At 30.2% G+C, this 19,778-nt stretch overlaps 2 protein-coding genes across 2 annotated transcripts in view; both read right to left on the bottom strand.

The window, feature by feature from the left end:
* Positions 1-821: 821 nt before the first annotated feature.
* On the bottom strand, positions 822-7,374 carry LOC107447018 (adenylate kinase isoenzyme 6). The gene is made up of 4 exons (XM_016061827.4): positions 7,217-7,374; positions 6,240-6,391; positions 3,240-3,385; positions 822-3,156 (listed from the first exon to the last, which is right to left on the bottom strand). The coding sequence occupies exons 1-4, from the start codon at positions 7,248-7,250 to the stop codon at positions 2,961-2,963; spliced, it is 528 nt and encodes a 175-aa protein (XP_015917313.1). The 5' UTR covers positions 7,251-7,374; the 3' UTR covers positions 822-2,960.
* Positions 7,375-11,215: 3,841 nt separating this feature from the next.
* Positions 11,216-19,778, bottom strand: part of LOC107447004 (dual oxidase maturation factor 1) — a gene marked incomplete in the record, with an annotated part of 22,395 nt that continues 13,832 nt past the window's right edge. Inside the window, 6 exon segments of the mRNA XM_071178873.1 lie at positions 11,216-11,368; positions 14,303-14,460; positions 15,342-15,427; positions 15,563-15,679; positions 17,034-17,245; positions 18,923-19,076. Of these exon segments, the coding sequence (XP_071034974.1) occupies positions 11,281-11,368; positions 14,303-14,460; positions 15,342-15,427; positions 15,563-15,679; positions 17,034-17,245; positions 18,923-19,076 (815 nt within the window).

Raw genomic sequence — 19,778 nt, 5'->3', positions numbered from 1 at the left:
CTTGGTACACTTATTTTTTGTATGACTTAATCTCTCATTTACAATTTCCCTAATATCAGTTAAGGCCCTTATGTGGTCTATTGGTTCAACAGCATCAGAGTCAAAATAAAAGAACTAAACCTCACATTAGCTGTTAAACTATTCATAACAGGTAAATCTACAACAATTGCAAAATTAACCTAAAAAGTATATTAGAAAGTTTTAGTGATATTTAGAGAGCTTACTGAACAGTGGCATGAAGTAGTTAGCAAAACATATTTCTTTCCCAATTAAGGGTATGACTAGCGAAATTTCATACATACAGCTGCAGCATATTTTTAGGCTCAAAATCATTCTTAAAATAAAAAAATCTGAAAAAACATTTTAAGGCTAAGAAAATAATAACAAACAGTGGTATACTCCTATCCAAATTAACTTATATGCACATGATTTTATCAGAATTTAACATTATATTTAAAGATGATTAGCCTTTTAAAGTTTTTCCTAAAAATAAATTTGTACATGCAATATCAGAAGTTAAAATGAATAATGAAGGAATTCACAAGTACATGGCATAAAAGACAACAAAAATGAGTCCCCACTGTAATGAATATGAGCTATACTTATGCAGAGCTTAACATGTTGGCTAAAGCATTTTGTGGTAATAAAACAAAAGCTTGATTTTTTCCCGTTATTAATATTGTAAATTCAAAGTGTTGATAAACGGTATTTGAACGGCAGATATCTCCCAACTGAACTAATAGAAACTAAAATAAGATACAACAGGATAAGATTCATTTAGAGTATGCATATAAAAATGTAATTTTAAAAAACAGTACAGATTAAAAATAATAAAACAATTTAGAGCTTTATTGATAAACCAAGTTTAAAAGATATAAACTTATATTCACACTTTACATTATTTAGTTTCTAGCCATTATTTTTGGGCTATTTTAGACTGTGGACTTATACTCTCCAGTGAGTAAATTGATGAGACAGAAAACATAATCGAGTCATATTTCATAATATATAACAAATTTCACATCTTCACTGGGATAGATTAGTAGTAAAAATAAATATATCGAATAAATACATAATTACTTATAAACATTTAGTAAAGTGTTTTGTTTCAACACCAAGATAAAACGGAATAAAATGCATTCAAGCTTCACAGCATGCAAAAGAAAAAATTAGGGCACGTTTTAAAAAAAATCAGGGCAGTATCAGAACATTTTTTTTTTGTTACAGTATACATATATGCTATTCATAAAAAGTATAATTTGCCCTACTTAAATACAAAAGCAAGTTTTACCACAAGAAAATAATAAAAACAACTACTTTTAAATTCCCAATTATTTTACTTAGAAAAGGAAATTTTTTAGTATAATATTATCAATACTGAATAACTCAAGGTTGTGTAGCCAAATTATTTAACAAAAAATAAGCAATTGTCAAGCACTCAAAAAATATTTTTAAGCACTTTAAAAAGAAATATTATAATTAGGCATGGTTGGAAAGTTTTTGACAATTAACGGTTTTATCTTGTTTTAACCGTCATGTCAAAAAAAAACTTTTGGAATTGTCTTTAACAATTGAAAAAAATCATGAAATTTTGAATCATATAAAACGAATGGCGTTTTCATACGCTCCGGGCTGACAATACGGCGAAATAAATTGGGGTTGAATTAATTGTGAAAACGTCGATGAAACGTGTCAATGTGAACTGCGTCTTTTTGCTTAATTCGAAGTGAAAATAAACATAGTAAAAGAAAAATCTCATTTTGAAAAAGGGGAAATTAAGCACTTATTAAAAGCACCTTTAAGGGCTTTTAAGAACGAAAATAAGTACCTTAAAGCACTTTGTAAAAACTCTACACACCCTGATAGAGTTCAGTTCTTTAATTTTAAAGTAAGAGTTCAATAATCTTGAGCGGAAACACAATAAACATGCCACTTAACATTCTTGTACAAATGATCCCTTAAATAACCATTTAAAAATTTGATAATGTAAACTTGTTAATTTTTTGTTCTCATTAAATGACTTAACTTTCAAAAAGTTTGAAACAAAGAAGCTATATGCCTGAACTATGTAATACTTGTAATTAGTGAATGGCCGTAATTTTGAACTGTCAAATATTTGTAATTTTTTAGTAGCATTTTTAATTGTAATGAAAAAGATGCTAGGTAGTAAATTTAAATCTTTCGATTCTTCAATACCCAAATTTGTATTTGTAGAAAAACGGGATGTTCTGAATATATGGAGGAAGGAAGAAAAAAGCTCAAGGTCAGAACAGATTATTTTTCATAAGAAGTATAAGGACAACTATGAACCATGAAGCATTATTTTAAAAGTAAGAAGTAGTTAAATAAAAATACACAATTAAAAGTAACAAACAGAACCTTTACAAAACAAAACTTAGCTGGTCGATTATGAAAAGCTGCAATATGAGTAGTTCAGTTATATTGTATAAATAGTAAACCGTTAAACCCTGATACCCCTTCCATTACACTTAATTGAATCCAATTACTGTTTCAGCAATAAATACAAAATCTGGCTGCAAAAAATAAAAAAAAAGGAAATTAAAACATTCTTTTTTATGATATTGCATTTTCTTTTATAACTGAATGAACAATGAAGTGCAAATTTATCAGTTAACTCTAATTTGAGTCTCTATTTAGGCTACTTTTAGTCGTTATATAATATTTCTTCACTTAATAATAAATTTTTTTGAAAAAAGACTATTAAAAGTAACGTAAGGAACTGATCTTGATTTTCCAACTTCTGGCGTCAAGGGAATAGAATAATCAGGGTTCTATGAGAATTGAAGCAATATAGCAGGTCTAGGTATTGCATTTTTGTTTTAAATAAAGTTCTTTGGACAAAATTTCCAACTTACGACACTTTAAGTTGGAAAAATTTACATCAAATATACACGCACTTATTTACAAAATATACAAAATCTAGTATATTAAATAATAAACTATCCATTAGCATTGTTGCCAAGAAAGCTCTCAATCCACCTACAGATATTTTCAATGTTGGATTCCATATCATCAGGGGTATTGCTGTTCAGTTTGAAAACGATAGTAGGATCGTATGCTTCTTTAGCCTCATCCACGAGGGTTTGGAAAATTTCACATTGAATATTATTTTCCAATTTCTTACCAGAATATCCCCTACAAATACAAAAAAAAAGTAAGATTGGTAGAATAAAAATAATAATCATGAAAATTAAGCCACACACGATATTAATACAAACCTTCTAACAAGCCGATCATAAAGTATAGTATTATCTGTAGTTAGAACAAACACTATGTCAAACCAATCTTCAGGGAAAAAGTCACAGCTATGATAGTCTACAATTTTCCCACCTTCTTTTATTTTATCTTCCAGCTCATTTATTATCTGCAAAATCAATTTTTTATCTTAAAATTATACTTTCATACAATTTTTTATGCTAAAATTGAAAGAAAAAAAAATATTGGAACTCATAACTTGCATGGATATTAAAAATGCACCAATGTTTTAGTTACTACTGTGTAATTAAAAAGGGAGAAAGGAATTTCAATTAGTCCTGTGGTTCAGTGCAATAGTCCATTCACTTTAATTGGTTTTTTGTTCTTTCAATAAACTGATTTATTGTTTAAAAACATTTACTATCAGCACCAAATTTGTTATTATATCAAAAATAAAGTAGACTTTTAACATAAAAATAATAAATAGAGATTATCAATTGCAATTTTTCTTTTATTTTAACTCTCTTAAATAGCATCTTAGAATTCAAAATTATTTTTATATTGTTAAGCAAAATCATATTTAACTAATATAAACGAATTCTTGGTTAAATTTTTATGACTGGCAATTAAAAGTAAATAATTATAAGTATTGTGCATATTTTAATTTATTTTGATTTAAAAGCTTTAAAAATAAAGTAGTAATTTTGCATTTTTAATATGTACACCATATTTCATAAATATATACAGTAGGGAACCGATTATCCGGAACGATCGGGACCATCGCTATTCCGGATAACTGATTTTTCCGGTTTTCTGAATCGCTACAAAAAGCCGTTTTTTTATTATTGTTAAACCCAACTGAAAAAAAAATTGGAAATAATCTTAATAAGAAGAAAAAACGATGAAGTAATACACCAATGATTATTTCCAAAATGATGGTAACGAGGTAAACATCTTTCAAAACAGAAAGAAAAAACCTAAAATCTTATGAGGAATTTTTTTTTTTGTAAATGGCGGGAAAATTTGTCAAATTTCGTTCCCGTTTTTTGGTCTTCCGATTTCCGGATAACTGGTTCTATACTGTATAGATATATTTTTTTCTATACTGTAAAAAAGGCTATGAGTACATTTTAGATATTATGCTTAATTCATAAAAAAAGTAAATCCTACAATCCTACAAGACTCAAATTAGCACCTATTAACTTGAGTAACTTTGAGTAGGTACTGCTTCTTGTTTTTATAAAATGTATTACAAATTTGATAAAGAACATAAAGTGTTAACGTAACAAAATTAGCTATTTCAATTGAAAATTTAGATTATAAACTATAACATTAAGGAGCTCTGTAAATTTTGCTAGCACACCAAGGCTCCAAACTAGACATTTAAAATCTATAAAAACTGGAAGAAATTCATGTACATCTATACTAACTTCTGCTACCTACTTTTTTTTTTCCAACTTTGCTACTCACTTAAAAGACATCAATTTTGGTTAAATAAGAACCTTGTTACACTTAAACATGGCAAAATGAGAAGAAAAAAATCTATTGATTACATGATATGTACCTGCAGATGACGAGTAAAATCTTTATTTTTCTTATAGAAAATGGGTTGAATTTAATAGTCTCAGACTCTCATTAACACTATTTAATGTGCTATAAAATTTTTTGATGTTATTAATCTTTTAGAAACCAAAAGTTAGATAGGAATTTAAAAAACAAAATTGCAGAATGATTAAGTTTAAATTTTATCCTAATAGACTTCAGAATTAAATTTCCAGAAAAAATTCTGATAAAATTGCCGTAATTTATGGCAACGGAATTTCTTCTAGAAAAAGAAGAAAATAAACAGTATCTTTCATTAAACCAAACTATACAGCATTTATACCATTCATCCTGAAATTGTTTTGTTTGCAAAGTAGTGGTTGACCAGAAATTCAGACATACAATAGTTATTATTACCATTTCATAAAAAATATTAAAAAGTAAATTTAATCAAGTAAATAGTTTTCATGCCATTAAGGTATCATGATAAAGTTATTAAATTTCAACACATTTACCAGATTTCATCACATATTATGAAACCATATTTTATGTTAATTTTAACCAAAATCATTTCATTACAAAAGAGTCTAGATATGGGGTTAAACTTACCATATTATAGCAGTTTTGACCATACATTTCTTTTTCTCAGTGTTAATGCAGTAAATTATTTAGGGATTTTTAACTAAATAACTTTAAATATTTATGTTACAAGCTGTTTGTCATTAAGAAATATAAATTACGCAGCAATCTAAAACTTTCCCAAATAATGATTTCATTGCAACAAAGCATTTAATTTATAATGACCATACATTTAACTTTCATGTTAGAAGCATATTTGACAATCTCATTAAGGGGACTAACTAGGAACATAAAAAATTTTCAACCCCTGGGTATATGGTTCTATAAGATTAATACATAAATGATTAAACAAGTATTTAAATTTGACCAAACCATAAAAAAAATCAGAAAAATTCAACTTTCAATAAGCTTTTTTTAAAATTATAGCTACAAAATGAGAGGTGCCAAATTGGTCCCCTCAATCAAGACCAAAAAAATGTGAATTTTCGTTATATATTAAGCATTTATAGCAAAATGCCTATTACATTTCATTAAACTTTAGAACACAAAAAAAATGTATACAATAAAAAACTCAAATGAATTTTCTTTCATTACTTATACTGATTTTATAATGCTAAGAAACATAATTGTCGCAAAAATAATCTCATCTTTTTGCTTAGCAATCTCACTTTAAATTTATTTCAGCCCAATATTTGTCAATACAAACAGCATTTAAATATTTTGCTTCAGTTTCAATTAATCAAAGTTTAGCCTTTATACTAACTCAGACTCTTATTAAATTAACTCAGAGACAATTTCAAAATTTGATAAATTGATGACTTTAAAATGTTGTAAAATATTTTAAACAAATTATGACTCACTGTACATAAAAATTATCTTTGGATTTTATCAAAAAAAAGTACCTGGTCTTCATCTAAAATATGGCATTGAAGACTTTCATCATAACCATCAAACAAATTCGAACTCTTTGCAATTTCTCCAATATTTATCCATTCTAACGATGCTATTTCACTAATTTCTGAAGACAGAGTAGATTTCCCTGTACCAGGAGTACCTAAAATAACAATATTAATCTTAGACTATAAATATATATTATCTAATAATTGTTAAAAATTAAGTTTATCTGATAATATATAAAGAATATTCCATTAATTAAATATTGTCCTCTAAATTATTTTCTAATATAACTATTGGATTAAATTATTTTGCATACAATAAAACTTACAGTTAGTAAGACATTACAAATAGAAATATAGTCAGTCATAGGACATTTACTTGTTTTGATACTTTAAACACAAAATTCTAATATAAAAAATAGGAAGAATGAAACATAAATACAAACGTAAGGTTATTTCAGCCATAAAAATCAAGATAAGTTTAATTTAAATAAAATTATTTGAAACGAATTTAAAGCACACACACTCTACGAAATTAACAGGGAATAATATTTACTACAATAAACTTCAAGGAAAGAGTTTTATCTTAAATATGGCAGAACTTAAAAACCAAAATATACAACAAAGTCGAGAATAAAAGGAATAATGAATTCCTTTTCTAGGGAGTAACAAGATTTAATGCACATAAAAATATCAGAAATCATAAAATGAAACATGTGTAGATAATTGCATCACTTTAATTTGGAATCATTTTAAAACTAACGTAAAAGATTTAAAATAAAATTAGGAGAATCATAATGATGATACTATATGCTTCCGGCAAAAGAAAAATAAACAATACATATAGAATAAATATTTATTTTAATAAGAGGTAGAAAACCACGTGGCTGATGCAATGATATGAAATTAATAAAATCAATGATAGGAGAGAAAAAAAAACAAGTAAAAACCTATAATGAAGTTTATTTATTAAAATGCCGTACCAGTAATTAAAATATTTGGTGATCTTCGCCTCATATTTGTTGATATTAATATTTATATCAACAAGGATTTTCTAAATACCGCGTAGTCGATCGTAATGCAGCTGCTTCCACTCCAGCTAAATCCAAACAAATAAAAAACGGAATGAAAATTGCCAATCCACGTGAATAATTATATGTAGGGTAAAAGCAAACGTACAACTCAATTTGCAGTACAACAATGAATGGGTGTATTTAAAAAAATATTCCTGCCTCTACCAAGGAGTCATTCTTGCTGCATATATATCACGCATGCGATTGTTGATGCATAAGTTCTTAGGGCCATTCTCACTGCCTGAAACAACTGATAAACGTGAGATTGACAATTTTTCGTGGGTCACGAATCGGATTCTCATTAGCCTCTCCGCAATATTTTCTCATCCAGTAAAAACGGTCGATAATTGGTGAATTTTTTATTATTTGAAGCTAATGACTGCTAGCAGAAGTCTCGCAGTGGACTGATCGTAAAGACACGGTTCCTGGTAGAACACCGAAGTCAAGCATCACTGACAGCTGTTTATAAGCGGGTGGTTGACTACTTTGATCAGCCTGCTTAGGAACCATGGGTGCACGGTATCAGTCCTCGTTAAACTGTTCTACCGTAAAATGCTCGACATCGCGCGCATTTAAAGCAGGGGAGTCATCCCCTTTGCAGTGGATCACAATTGTGATGGTATGTCTTCGGATCATCCTCTGGAATGTTTCCCAGATCGTCACCAATAGCCCATTGTGCAGCTCTATTGCGATGTAAATAAAATACCTATTTACTTAATTTCTAGAACTTTCATCAACAACTTCTTTTTTATGCAAGCGAAAACAGAATGGAATCCCTTATTTTTTCTTAATGGAAGGAACATCTAAAACACATCGGAAAAGTATTTGTAAATAAACAAAAAAAATATATATCTTATCTTCATATTGGAGTTATAACCTAATGCCTGCGAAGTCACTCTACCAACTTTAATGATCTATTATGAAAGGTCTATTCAAACTTTACATTCCATACTTTTTTGAATCATATTACACTGGTATAGACACAGATTTGGCCGATTTTCTTCGGAAATATTGGACCGATTTTAATGAGATTTGATATGTATATACATTGATATAATGAAAAACAAATAACCATTCAACAATTGTCATACACATCAATGAGCGTGCGTAACGCTCTTTGGAATCGGAAGGTACGAGACAGCGGATGCAGAATAAGCAAAAAAAGGGTTAATAGGGGGTATGGTCACTTCTTGCAGATATACAGGCCTTGCAGTGATATTTCATACTTGAAATAAGGCAGTTTATCAATTGGTCCCACTTGTTCAGCAACGCTGTTTTCATTCCCTGGATGGATCTCGGAGGGGGTAGCGAGTTGCAATTGCCTTCCCCGGAACGTCCTAGACATACTCTATAGGGTTGAGGTCTGGAGATCCGGCTTGCTAATCCATCCGGCGAATATCCACATTCTCTAGAAATTCGTCGACCAGAAGAGCTCTATGTGGCCCCCCGTTATCGTCCATTAAAATGAACTCATGGCCAACTGCACCCCAGAAAAAGCGAACATGGGACTCAGAGACCTCATCCTTCTACCTCACACCAATCACAGAGCCTCTTACAAAGACATGGAGAGGTGTGCTGCCATCCAACATGGTGCCTGCCCAGACCATTAAACCTGCTCAGCCATCATGGTCTATTTCGTGGACATTGGAGGGTAGGGAGCGGGTCCCTGGTTCTTTTCATATCAACATATGACGAGATCAATGCTTAGGCTGAACCGGGAATCATCAGTGAAGAGAACGGTCACCCATTAATCCATATTCCAATCTCTATGCTCTCTGCACTATGCCGCACGGATACTCCTGTTCGTAGAAGTGAGCGGGAGGCAAACAGCAGGTCTTTTTGCAAACAGTCCTCTCTCATGAAGTCTTTTGGAAACAATCACCCTTGATAGCGATCTTCTCTGGACCTCGTGGCTCTTGGACGACCTTGCCCAGGCTTTCTTTCGATGGATCCGGTATCCTCGAACTGTTTCCATAAATTACACATGACACTGGGAATTAAATTGAATTCTCTACAAATCTGGACCTGATATTGGCCTGCTTCTAGCCTCCCCCAATTCACCACCTCATTCCATCATTTATACGTTGGTGGTAAATCATTTTTACTGTTACAATTTGAATTTAACCTATTGCTGCAAAATAACACCAAGAAATTTGCCGAGGTGTGCTAGCAAACGAAATGCGTCTTAAATTACGTGCACTTATAAAGCCGGTTTCTCTACTGGCTCCGCCTACACACACGTGTACACTTACGTATTTGATATACAAGATTTGCATTTTTGTCTAGATACAGTGGTTTTACGTTCAGTTTAGTCTTTCCTTGAAATTCGATGTTTTTATTGTTATATAACTCATGAAATTTTTTGCATTGGTTAAAATTAACTACAATCACGTTATTTGTATAGCAGACAGCCTAGGGTCCCAATTTGCAAAGCATGTTTTAAAAATATTAAAGTTAAAAGTTTCGTAAAAAATACTGCGAAACTAAACAAAGATGTGCACAGCATTAACAGTACTAATATTTCCTAAAAACTACATAATTTTCATTAACAAATTACATAGTTTGAATGAAATAAGTAATTATATTTTATTTGTCCCTTATGAATTTTAACCAAAATAATAAATAGAAATTATCAATTGCAATTTTTTCTTTTATTTTTACACTCTATTAAGAAATGGAATCTTAGATTCAAAAGTTTTAATTGTTAAGTAAAATCATATTTAATTAATATAAACGAATTCTTGCTTTTTTATGACTGGCAATCAAAAGTAAATAATTAAAAGTATTGCGCATATTATAATTTATTTTGATTCGAAAACTTTTCTTTAACAATCGCTAATAAAATAGGAAAAACACTTAAATTACAAAATGTGAGACATTTTTAAGTACACTTAGGCATTTTCCGATGCAATGCAAAATAGCCAGCTAGAAAGTTTTCACCAAAAAAGTAACCCTCCTACTTGTTCATTTTCAAAATTTGAACCATATATTCGCTATCTTCACCCAAATTGCTCCTCTATAAATTATAGAAAAGCGTAATTCTGAATAGCTGCATACTTCTCCATTCCTAGGAAAGAGGAACTTTGATGTGAGGCATTGTAAAATACGAATCATTTAATAGTAATAGTGCATGAAATTTGATGCCATTCGCAACTATAGAGTTTCGAGAATTTATTAATTTACTCCACTCAAGTTCAGCCTCTGATTTGACTAACTCTATAGTTTCATGTAGAGCCCCTGAATTAGAAAGGCCGACTTATCCGCCATTTTGGAGCAAAAACTTCCACCAATGCGAAAGAGCTACTAGATCTAGAAACTTATTGCTACAAACGACGCTAACCTCAACTAGGATAATTTGTAAAGAAAAGTGTGTTTGTGTACATCGATTTACTTTGATTTTCGGATCTTTTTTTTTAATACTTGAACAAATTCATTAAAAATTTTATTATTCTTGTGTACTTGAAAGAAAAATATTATTCATTACTAGATAGAAACATACACGTTTTTGTTTCTTTAATAATTATAAAAATGGAGAAGAATCAATAAATTTATATTTAAGCTCATCTAAAACTGATCCTGGTTTTGTACAAAGTATCCATTTCAGTCTTTGTGGAGAAATTTTTAAAGGATTTGGATTAGTATCACGATTTAACTTTTTGTTACCATCTTTCCTATTTACTTTATGTTGAGATTCTAAAAAATGAACTATTAATTTTTCAACAACAGAAACTAATTATTTGAGCAATTTATCACAAGAATTTTAAATAAAAGAACAACATTTATAGATCCAAAAACGTATGAAAGATCGCATATACAGAATAACACAATAAAAGAATCACACAATACAAAATTAAAGATAATAAAACAGATAATAGGAAAAGAGAAGTTGACAAACAAACAAAAACGTGATAAGTGATCAAAATTATTTTATAACTATCAAATCATTCACAAAATGACAATATTTCACATTTCGATTATTTGCTTAAGCTTTCAATGTCCCTGAGAAGAATGTTTTCAAAGGATCCATCTTTGGCTTCATCTTCTTCACCAATTGGATCAAACCTGAAACGAGTATATTTTAATGTAACTAACATAAAAACGACAAAATAATGATAATCATTATGTAACAAAAATAAGAAGCTGTTTTTTTAAATTTTTAATAACCATTCTAATTTGTTTGGAAAAACTAGTTTTTTCACAAGTTTGGGACTTTCTAGAAGAAACGTCAAAAATTAGTAGTAAAAAAATTACTTTAATTGAAAAGACCAGTTTTTAACTGATGACATACCATCACAATTTTGATCCACTGCAGAGGGGATGACTTCTCCGTTTTGGTAGCCCGGCGACCTGCGCGTGAAATTGAGCACTTTACTGTAAAACAATATAACAAGGACCGATATGACGCACCCTCGGTCCCTACGCAGGCAGATCAAAGTGGCTACCTACCCGCTTACGGACCGCAGCCAGTGATGCTTGACATTTCCTTTCTACTTGGAACCGCGTCAAGAAGTTAGATTCAAGAAGTTAGTTAGAAGTTAGACTGGGAGAATATTCTCTACAGTAAAATTTATTAGAATATTATTGTCGTTAATAGAGTAATGAATGAAGGACTGAATGAAAGCAATAAATAGCTTCCAAAATCTGGAAGAAATAGAGACAACTTTCAGTGTGTATCCCCACACTTATGTTATGTTTACGAGGCAATATATGTGAATGACCTGTTCACACATATTGCGTCAGAAAGGTTCTAGGTTCTTCATATACATTGCGTCAGAAAGGTTCTAGGTTCGAATCCCGGACAAGACATGGATGTTCTTTTATTCTCAGTACTATCTGTCCTTACTGTGGGAGCAACGTTGGTCCATCTAATATGGTGTCCCTGAAAGAGTGGCCATCATATTTGTCCGGATACGCCTGAATTGACGAAATGACAACCCAGGTGATCATTGGAAGAAAAAAAATGTGTAAACAGGCTTGATATTCTAGGAAGTTTTATCATTGTGATTTGCGCTTAATTTTGGGCCGTGATTTTACCATTCATAAGAGTTTTCTGTAATTCATAAATTCCAAAAATCGTGAGCTGTAAATAAATTCAAAATAATGATTAACATCACATCATAAGTAAAGCGTAAGGTTTACCATATTTTGAGTGTTATCTCTTATTAGGCTATATTTATGTAAAATAACACCGTGTGTTATTTTTTGAATAGCATCATAGCATATTTGTGGAGTCTCTACCAAATTTGTTTGTTGTTTGATTCGTTAAAAATAAATATGAAAGAACGTGTTATATTGTTAACACTACAAGTATAATAATTAGGAATGGCTCACTTTTCGAGCTTAATCGAAAAATAAATCGCAAGTAGTAACCCGGAAGATTTATGACAAATTTTAACTCTTAGCGCTACTTGTGTTTAGTTTTATACAGTTATCCATCTATATAATATCCTCAAAAAACTAAATGAATGAAAATCCTAAAATTTTTATCCGAGTTTATTTCTTTTGATCTATTCTAGAATCACAATGATTATAAATAAGATTGTGATTAGTCAAATTACAAATTTACTCGCATGTTAACATATTTTATAAATAAATTTTATAACTTTTGTTTAAAAAATTATCAACACTATAATAATTTAGAGTGAACTTGTTTATTCTTACTTCTAAACCAACTTTTTGAAAAGTTTAAAGTTTTCGATCATATATTGCTAAATTTTATTTTATTATTTTTTTTAATCACTATTAACCTTAACAACATCTCAGTAGCTATATTGTGGAAAAAATATGAGGGTTTTTATCACCACTCATGAATATGAACGGGACGGTACACATATTTGCTATCCCATTTTTATAGGGGTGTTCAATTTATGGTTATCATCTTAGATTTTGTCTTAAAACAAAATCCTGAAATGCTTATTGGAGATAATGGCGACCGTGATTCAGTTCATTGATATTTTGCACTCGTCATGTTTATGTCGTATAATGTTTGGTTAACGTAAAATTTTGTCACAAGCAATCTTGTTCCCGTAAGATTCTGTACCACGATATTTTGTTCGCGCCGGCGATATTTAACTGTAAGAAATTCCGTCGCACATTTTATTCATGCGACATTCTATTCTATTCCATTTCTATGTTAATTAGTCTGCCTAATTTTATGTTTCACAGTAAAGTCGCGATCTTTTGACCTTTCATTTTTAGCTGTGATAAATATTTTGTTTCATTGGCATTATGTTGGCAAGAAAAGTAAATTACAAAAAAAGAAAGAAAAAAAAAGAAGAAGAAGAAAAAAAAAGAAAAAGAAACGAATTAGATTATTACGTTTTGACTGTTTTACGGATTCTCGTCAGAATTATTTTATCCGCATTTATCACGCCGCGGATAGTTGGAAGTTTATTTCATTGAAATCAAATTCAATTTTATTAAACTTCAACTTCAAACAAAAAAAGATACTATGTAATATGTATTTTAATCCAACGATTGCACTTATTTATCTTATAGCTTTACCTTTTTCATAGAATTATATTGAAAGACTATGGGGTATTCTGTAATCCCCACCTTTGAAAAATAGTTTTAGATTCCTTGTCAAAATGAATCCAAAACTAAGACACATTAGAGGTCGCACATTAATATTTAAGCAGCGAAAAAGCAAAAAAATCTGACAAATATCAATTAAAGAAAACGGGATTTAAAAAAAAATTCAAACTAGTTTGAATACCGCAAGAAGTTAAAAGGTGTTTTTGATAAACACATTCCCCTTTTTCTACATATCCTCCGGCATTGAAACAGGTTTTAATAAATTGTTTCTATTTTGATCTTATTTGAATCTTATTCGTTTCTTATTTTGTGTTAGTCAAATTTTAATGTAATAATTTTCGTCCTCTATTGTGCAAACTTATGGAATTTCATATTTGTTAAGGATTTCAAAAATATATAGAGAGAGGACGAGGATTACGGAACACCATGTAAGAAATTTCCGTGACGCATTTATTTATTTACCTTGTAAGATTCAGATTTTCGTAAACAGGCAATTCAGATGCTCTCACGGTTTGGCCTTTGATTAGACGTTCCTTATCTCTTGGAGTTGGCATGGGTCTTCTTTGAGAAGCTCTTTGAAATCGAGATGACATGGTACGTTTACGCAAAGCATACACTTCCTGTAAAAAGTAAGTGTTTCTCAATATGTGATATTTAGTTTAACAAATAACTAATTAACTAAGCAAAAATAAATAAAGTTCCCTTAACAAATTTCGGTTTATCACTGGACAGTTTCCCCCGCTAAGTTATAATCAAACAGCGATGTCACAGTGTTTAAGGCACAGAGAGCTCTTATTATAATGAAGCGCCCCCTCCCCCGCCACACAGCTTCTGATCGAGAGGTACATGCTAGTCTGGGAAGTAAAATAGGCTCATACGCAATGATGACCTTATGTGCTTTCCACACATTCAACTAGTTTACACTTTCACAATTATTTATAAGAGATACTATTATATGTAAAGTATATGAGCCAGAGCTGTTTGGGTAATCTGTGTCACGGTTAGTTCGTAGTTAGTTTAAGAACCACACACATGTCAAAACGCATAACATATGGTACGTGGAAGTGATGATTTTCATTATTTACCCTAGTTCATAAGGTCACATTTAGATAAGGTGTCCTGATTTACAAAACATGATTTGTGGACAAATCAGCAGACGTCCTAGAAAAATTTTACGATTTGAAGACACCTATATATTTATGTCAATATTATTCAATATTAATTTAGTTCAATATTAATTTATATGGGCACAATAAAGATTTTATTTTTATTTTCTGTTTGTATATTTTGTAGGATAAAGATATTTTGTTAAAAAGAAGAAAAAAAAGGAAAAAAACGTGAGCATTTATGATTTTTATATATATATATATATATATATATAATAAGGTATTNGTCTCGTGGTATATATATATACATATATATATATTTGGGAATAATGGAATCGTGGGTGAAGTTGTGATGAGGAAGTGCTGTATTTCTAATGCGTTTCTGAAGTATTTACCTGTGAAGGTCTTCTGCTGACGGTGCCATAATCAGGAGAAGGACCTGCTTTTATTTCAGGAGGAATGAGGCCTAATTCAACTGGATCTAAAGAAATAAGTATGATTCATGGAAAATAGTAGTTACTTGCATTTGAATGCCATGAGGGCTGGTTTTCGTATCTTTAAAACTACAATAAAAGCTTTTATAATTAAGTTTATTTACCAACAGGGAATAAATTACCAACGTAAAAGTCTTCATAATCTTGGAGAATATCTGTTCCAAAAAATTCTGATAGTTCTTCTGGATAACGCAGATCCATAAAAATTATTATGATTGTCAGAAGCTCACACAAGATGCCTAAAATAATAATAAAATTAAAACTCTTTTTGAATTATTCATACGTTTAAATATCGCGTGTTCCAAAATTAAAATCTACGACTTAAAAAAATCAATTAAAAAAAAACGGGTGGAAATAGAAATATATGCGGTTTGCTTCATCTCTAATAAGGAATAACACTTGTCTCAAAATGTTTCCACATTGATAACAAAATTCTTCAAAGAGCTGCTACTTAAGTAAAATTATAAAGCAATGTTTCCAAAATAACCAATATTTACTTTAACCTGATATAGTCTGTGGATAAAGTTTACAGATGCATGTGCAAATATTTTACTTGGAATGGTCTGACATGCAGTAGAAAACTTTGTCTTATAATTTTTTTTTCCTCTCAGCAGCACTCTGTTGATGAACTTGGTGAGAATAAATTATCCGGATTTTTAAGTAGAATGTAGTAAACTGTGTATTTCTGCCTCGTTCCGTACTTCTCTTTTTTCTTCTTTTTAAAATAAATAAATAAATAAATAAATAAATAAAAAACTTCATTTTTTTAAATTATTGATTTCTTTTTAAACACCCAGTACTTCAACTTTAGAAAATAACTACTTTTACTTTAAAATATTCAAACAGTATGTGGACTAATACAGAAAGTTAAAATTAATACATGGTGATTATAAAATACACATGATGCCTTAAATCTACACCAGACTCCCTGTCGAGCACACCGTGTAAGAGAATGGAATAATATTTGATACAAAGGCATTAGAAGGTGGTAGGCACTCTGTAGTGTTATAAACGATAATAAACGGCGATCAAGTTCTCATAGTCTCGATAGTTCGAAACCAAAACTTTTTCCCGCTAAAACGAGATCCTCATAGTAAGGAACTAAAACTGCAATTGGAACAATATTTTTAACACTAATACCGGCAGCGTTAAGCTGCGATGAAGAAAAGGTTATTTTTGTATATTTTCGGTGTTTCAGTATATTTATTTCTAATCTACTAAAAGCTGCCAGTCTATAACGAGAAGGAAGAAGAAAGCGCAATGATTTGTATGCCGCATCTTGCCCTGTTCGTCTCTCTGTCTAGTCGTCTAGTGTCTCTACTGTTCCGGCTAAAAATATCGTTAAAATTCTTATTTCAGATTTTTTGCTCATCACGTGTTGGAGTGAAAGGCATAGCTTATACTACCTTTATACAAAATTTGATTCCATTCTATTTAATAGAATGTTCGTCACGGAATGAAATGTTTTAAAGATTATTTTAGAATACCTTCTCCAATTATAATTCTGGTCAGATTATGATGCGCTTTTGAAATCGGCCATAAAGAAAAGAACGCAAATCATCAGGTTAAACGTTAAATAACTGAAAAACTAACCTGTGAAGAGGACAAGCCAGTAGCACCACCCATAATGTAGTACAAGTGGCTTTGATTGAAAATGCAATTCGACTGGTACTGGGTTTCTGATGAAACAGAATAGAACATTTGCTAGTAACAAACAGCCTCCTGTCAAGCTGAGAAAATAGGCACCGTAACGAATGACCATGAAGAATAGAATGTTTGATAATAACCAAAGAGGAAATGCCAACCTTAGAAAAGAACAAGTAAATTAAAATGGTTTATATAATGTGATAAAATAAATAAAATCAGAAAAACACAAAAGCGTAATAGCTTTTATTAGAATTGCCAAGTAGGCAAAACCCGGCCGCCCTATAGTCAAATGTATTCTTTGACGAAAACGGCTAACAAAATATTCATTTCGATATTACTTTAAAAGTTGCCACAGTTTAAGACAAAATGGTTAAAACCATGTTTTTTTTTTACCGACTAGTCCAAAACAGTTTTTTTAATCTTATGCCAGACTAAAGCATGACAGTCATCAGTCTATGACAGGCAGATCAATACAGGTTGAAACCATAAAAAAAGCTATACTCATCTTTGTCCAAAACAGTTAAGTTGCCCATAGCTAGGTTTTGTACAGGTTTCATTTAATCAATTAAAAAAAATCGAGAAAGTCACAATTAAATAAAATACAAGTTTATTAACTTATTACAGAAAATGTGGATCAATGTTTAATCAAATACACTTAACAAAAACAAACAATTGAATTGATAAATACAGTTGGTTTTATCCTTTCCGTCTTAAACTGCTCAAGACTAGATTTACAAGGTTAAAAAATGACAACAAAAAAAAATTATAACACTTAAAAAAATAATAAATAAATATGTTAAAAAATTAAACTGTAATTTTTATTTGTGGAATTTGTTAGAAATCTATTAAAAAAGAAACAATTGCTTTTGGTGCAAAATTATGACAGTATGAAATTTAACGGAAATTGAGATATTTAGTTAGATTTAATATGTCTCATGTAATGCAAGCCTCTGTACATACGAGAACAATCACGTTTAGATTGGTTCTGTGAATTGGCTGAATTTTTATTTATTATAGTCAAAAATATTTACCTACATCAATAACTTAAAATTAAATATAGTTAGATATTCATTTTTTATGTGCCCTAAATGCATGGTGCAGCGTTAGGTTTGGTTTAGTGATACAACAAACAATTGCAGGCTTGTGTGCTCAATTAAGGTTTATAAAAATTTGTCAAAAAGAATCACATTACAGTGAAAGACAGCACGAAGATACATCAAGAGTAACAGTGGGGTTTGAACCCGCTACCTTCACACCAAGCACAGCGCTTTAGCGGGTGTTACCGCTGTGCCAGAGAATCTCCTATAGTGCATGGAGTTTTGACTTCATCGGTTAGGGTATTATTTTTGAAATAAAAAGTGGTAGTATTTGAGGAGTACAATTTTATTTTTCATATATCAGTTACTAATATTTTTATAAAATATGCATATTGGACAGTTTTTTTCTGAATACATATATCATTTAAGAGTTCATAGATTGTGATAGTCATACTCTTATCAATTCATGAGGCAATTTTGCATCCTTTTTTAATATGAAAACAGTATTGTTCTAAGATTTTAGGATAACTTCGACCCTTGACAATAATAACATTTGAATTTATCAGCATTTTCAATTATTTTCAAATTTGAAGGTTTTGAATACTTTAACATATTTTAGTATAGTGGATCACACTTTTAAGTTTCAGTTAAAGACGTCAAAATCCCAACCCAACAATTCTTGCTTTTTTTTCCTCCAACGAAATTATACAATAAATAAATTCAAATTCAAATATGAATTTTAAACTATAGATATTTATACGAGCATATTTAAACTATATACTATTAAGTAATGCTTACCACAAGGCAATATGGCAGTACCACCCAGCGGTTCTGTAATATCGACCATGCCTAAAATTTCCTTCATCGATGGTGAAATACTCTACTGCCCATAGGATAGGATAAGGAAGGCCCTTCCATTGAGCCTTACGATATTCTTGATTCAATTTACCAGCTGTTAAAAAACAATTAACAGCGTGTGAAAACTCAATTAACATGAAGTTTCATTTTAAATAATAATTATTATTATTACTAATTATCAACCAATAGTGTAATGTTGTTGTTGTAGATTATTTACGTCGCACTAGAGTTACACAATAGGCTATTGGCGACGGTCTGGGAAACATCCCTGAGGATGATCCGAAGACATGCCATCGCAATTTTGATCAGTAATAATGGTATTGTATAAGTGATTGCGAATTGAGAGTAATGTTATTTGGTCAAAAATAATTATGTACACATTATTAAATTTTCATTATTTATGAGCACAAGGTTGAAGATGATGATACGTCATCAAACTATTTTTGTAATGAAGTGCAAAAAGTATAAAATATATATAAATATAATTTATATAAAAATATAATAATATAAAAATATAATTTATTTTTTCTTGTTAGTAATTCATGTTTCACTATAAATAATTTCTGTCAAGAAAAAAAAAACTAATACTCGATCAAGAAATTAGATATTTTTCCTTTTCTTTGTATTCAGTAAATAACTTGGTGAAAGGTACAGAGCCTGATTGGAAAAAAAATCATAGCCTTAAAAGCTAATAATTATTTTTTGAAATCTATGGATATTTAACGCTAATTTTGTATAAAATAGATACTACAAATAGTTGAGGAGATTAATCATAAATATATATATATATATATAT

This window comes from Parasteatoda tepidariorum, chromosome 1 (genome assembly GCF_043381705.1).
Source record: "Parasteatoda tepidariorum isolate YZ-2023 chromosome 1, CAS_Ptep_4.0, whole genome shotgun sequence".
Classification (NCBI taxonomy): Eukaryota; Metazoa; Arthropoda; class Arachnida; order Araneae; family Theridiidae; genus Parasteatoda; species Parasteatoda tepidariorum.
Note: the sequence above shows the minus strand (reverse complement) of the source record. Positions and strands in the feature narration are given on the sequence as shown.

What these genes read in the sequence shown, in the direction of transcription:
- LOC107447018 (XM_016061827.4), bottom strand. Translation starts at nt 7,250, where the DNA reads ATGAGGCGAAGATCACCAAATATTTTAATTACTG. An exon ending in ACCAAATATTTTAATTACTG is followed by an intron (nt 6,392 to 7,216) that starts GTACGGCATTTT and finishes TTGTTATTTTAG; the next exon opens with GTACTCCTGGTACAGGGAAA. An exon ending in ATATTTTAGATGAAGACCAG is followed by an intron (nt 3,386 to 6,239) that starts GTACTTTTTTTT and finishes TTGATTTTGCAG; the next exon opens with ATAATAAATGAGCTGGAAGA.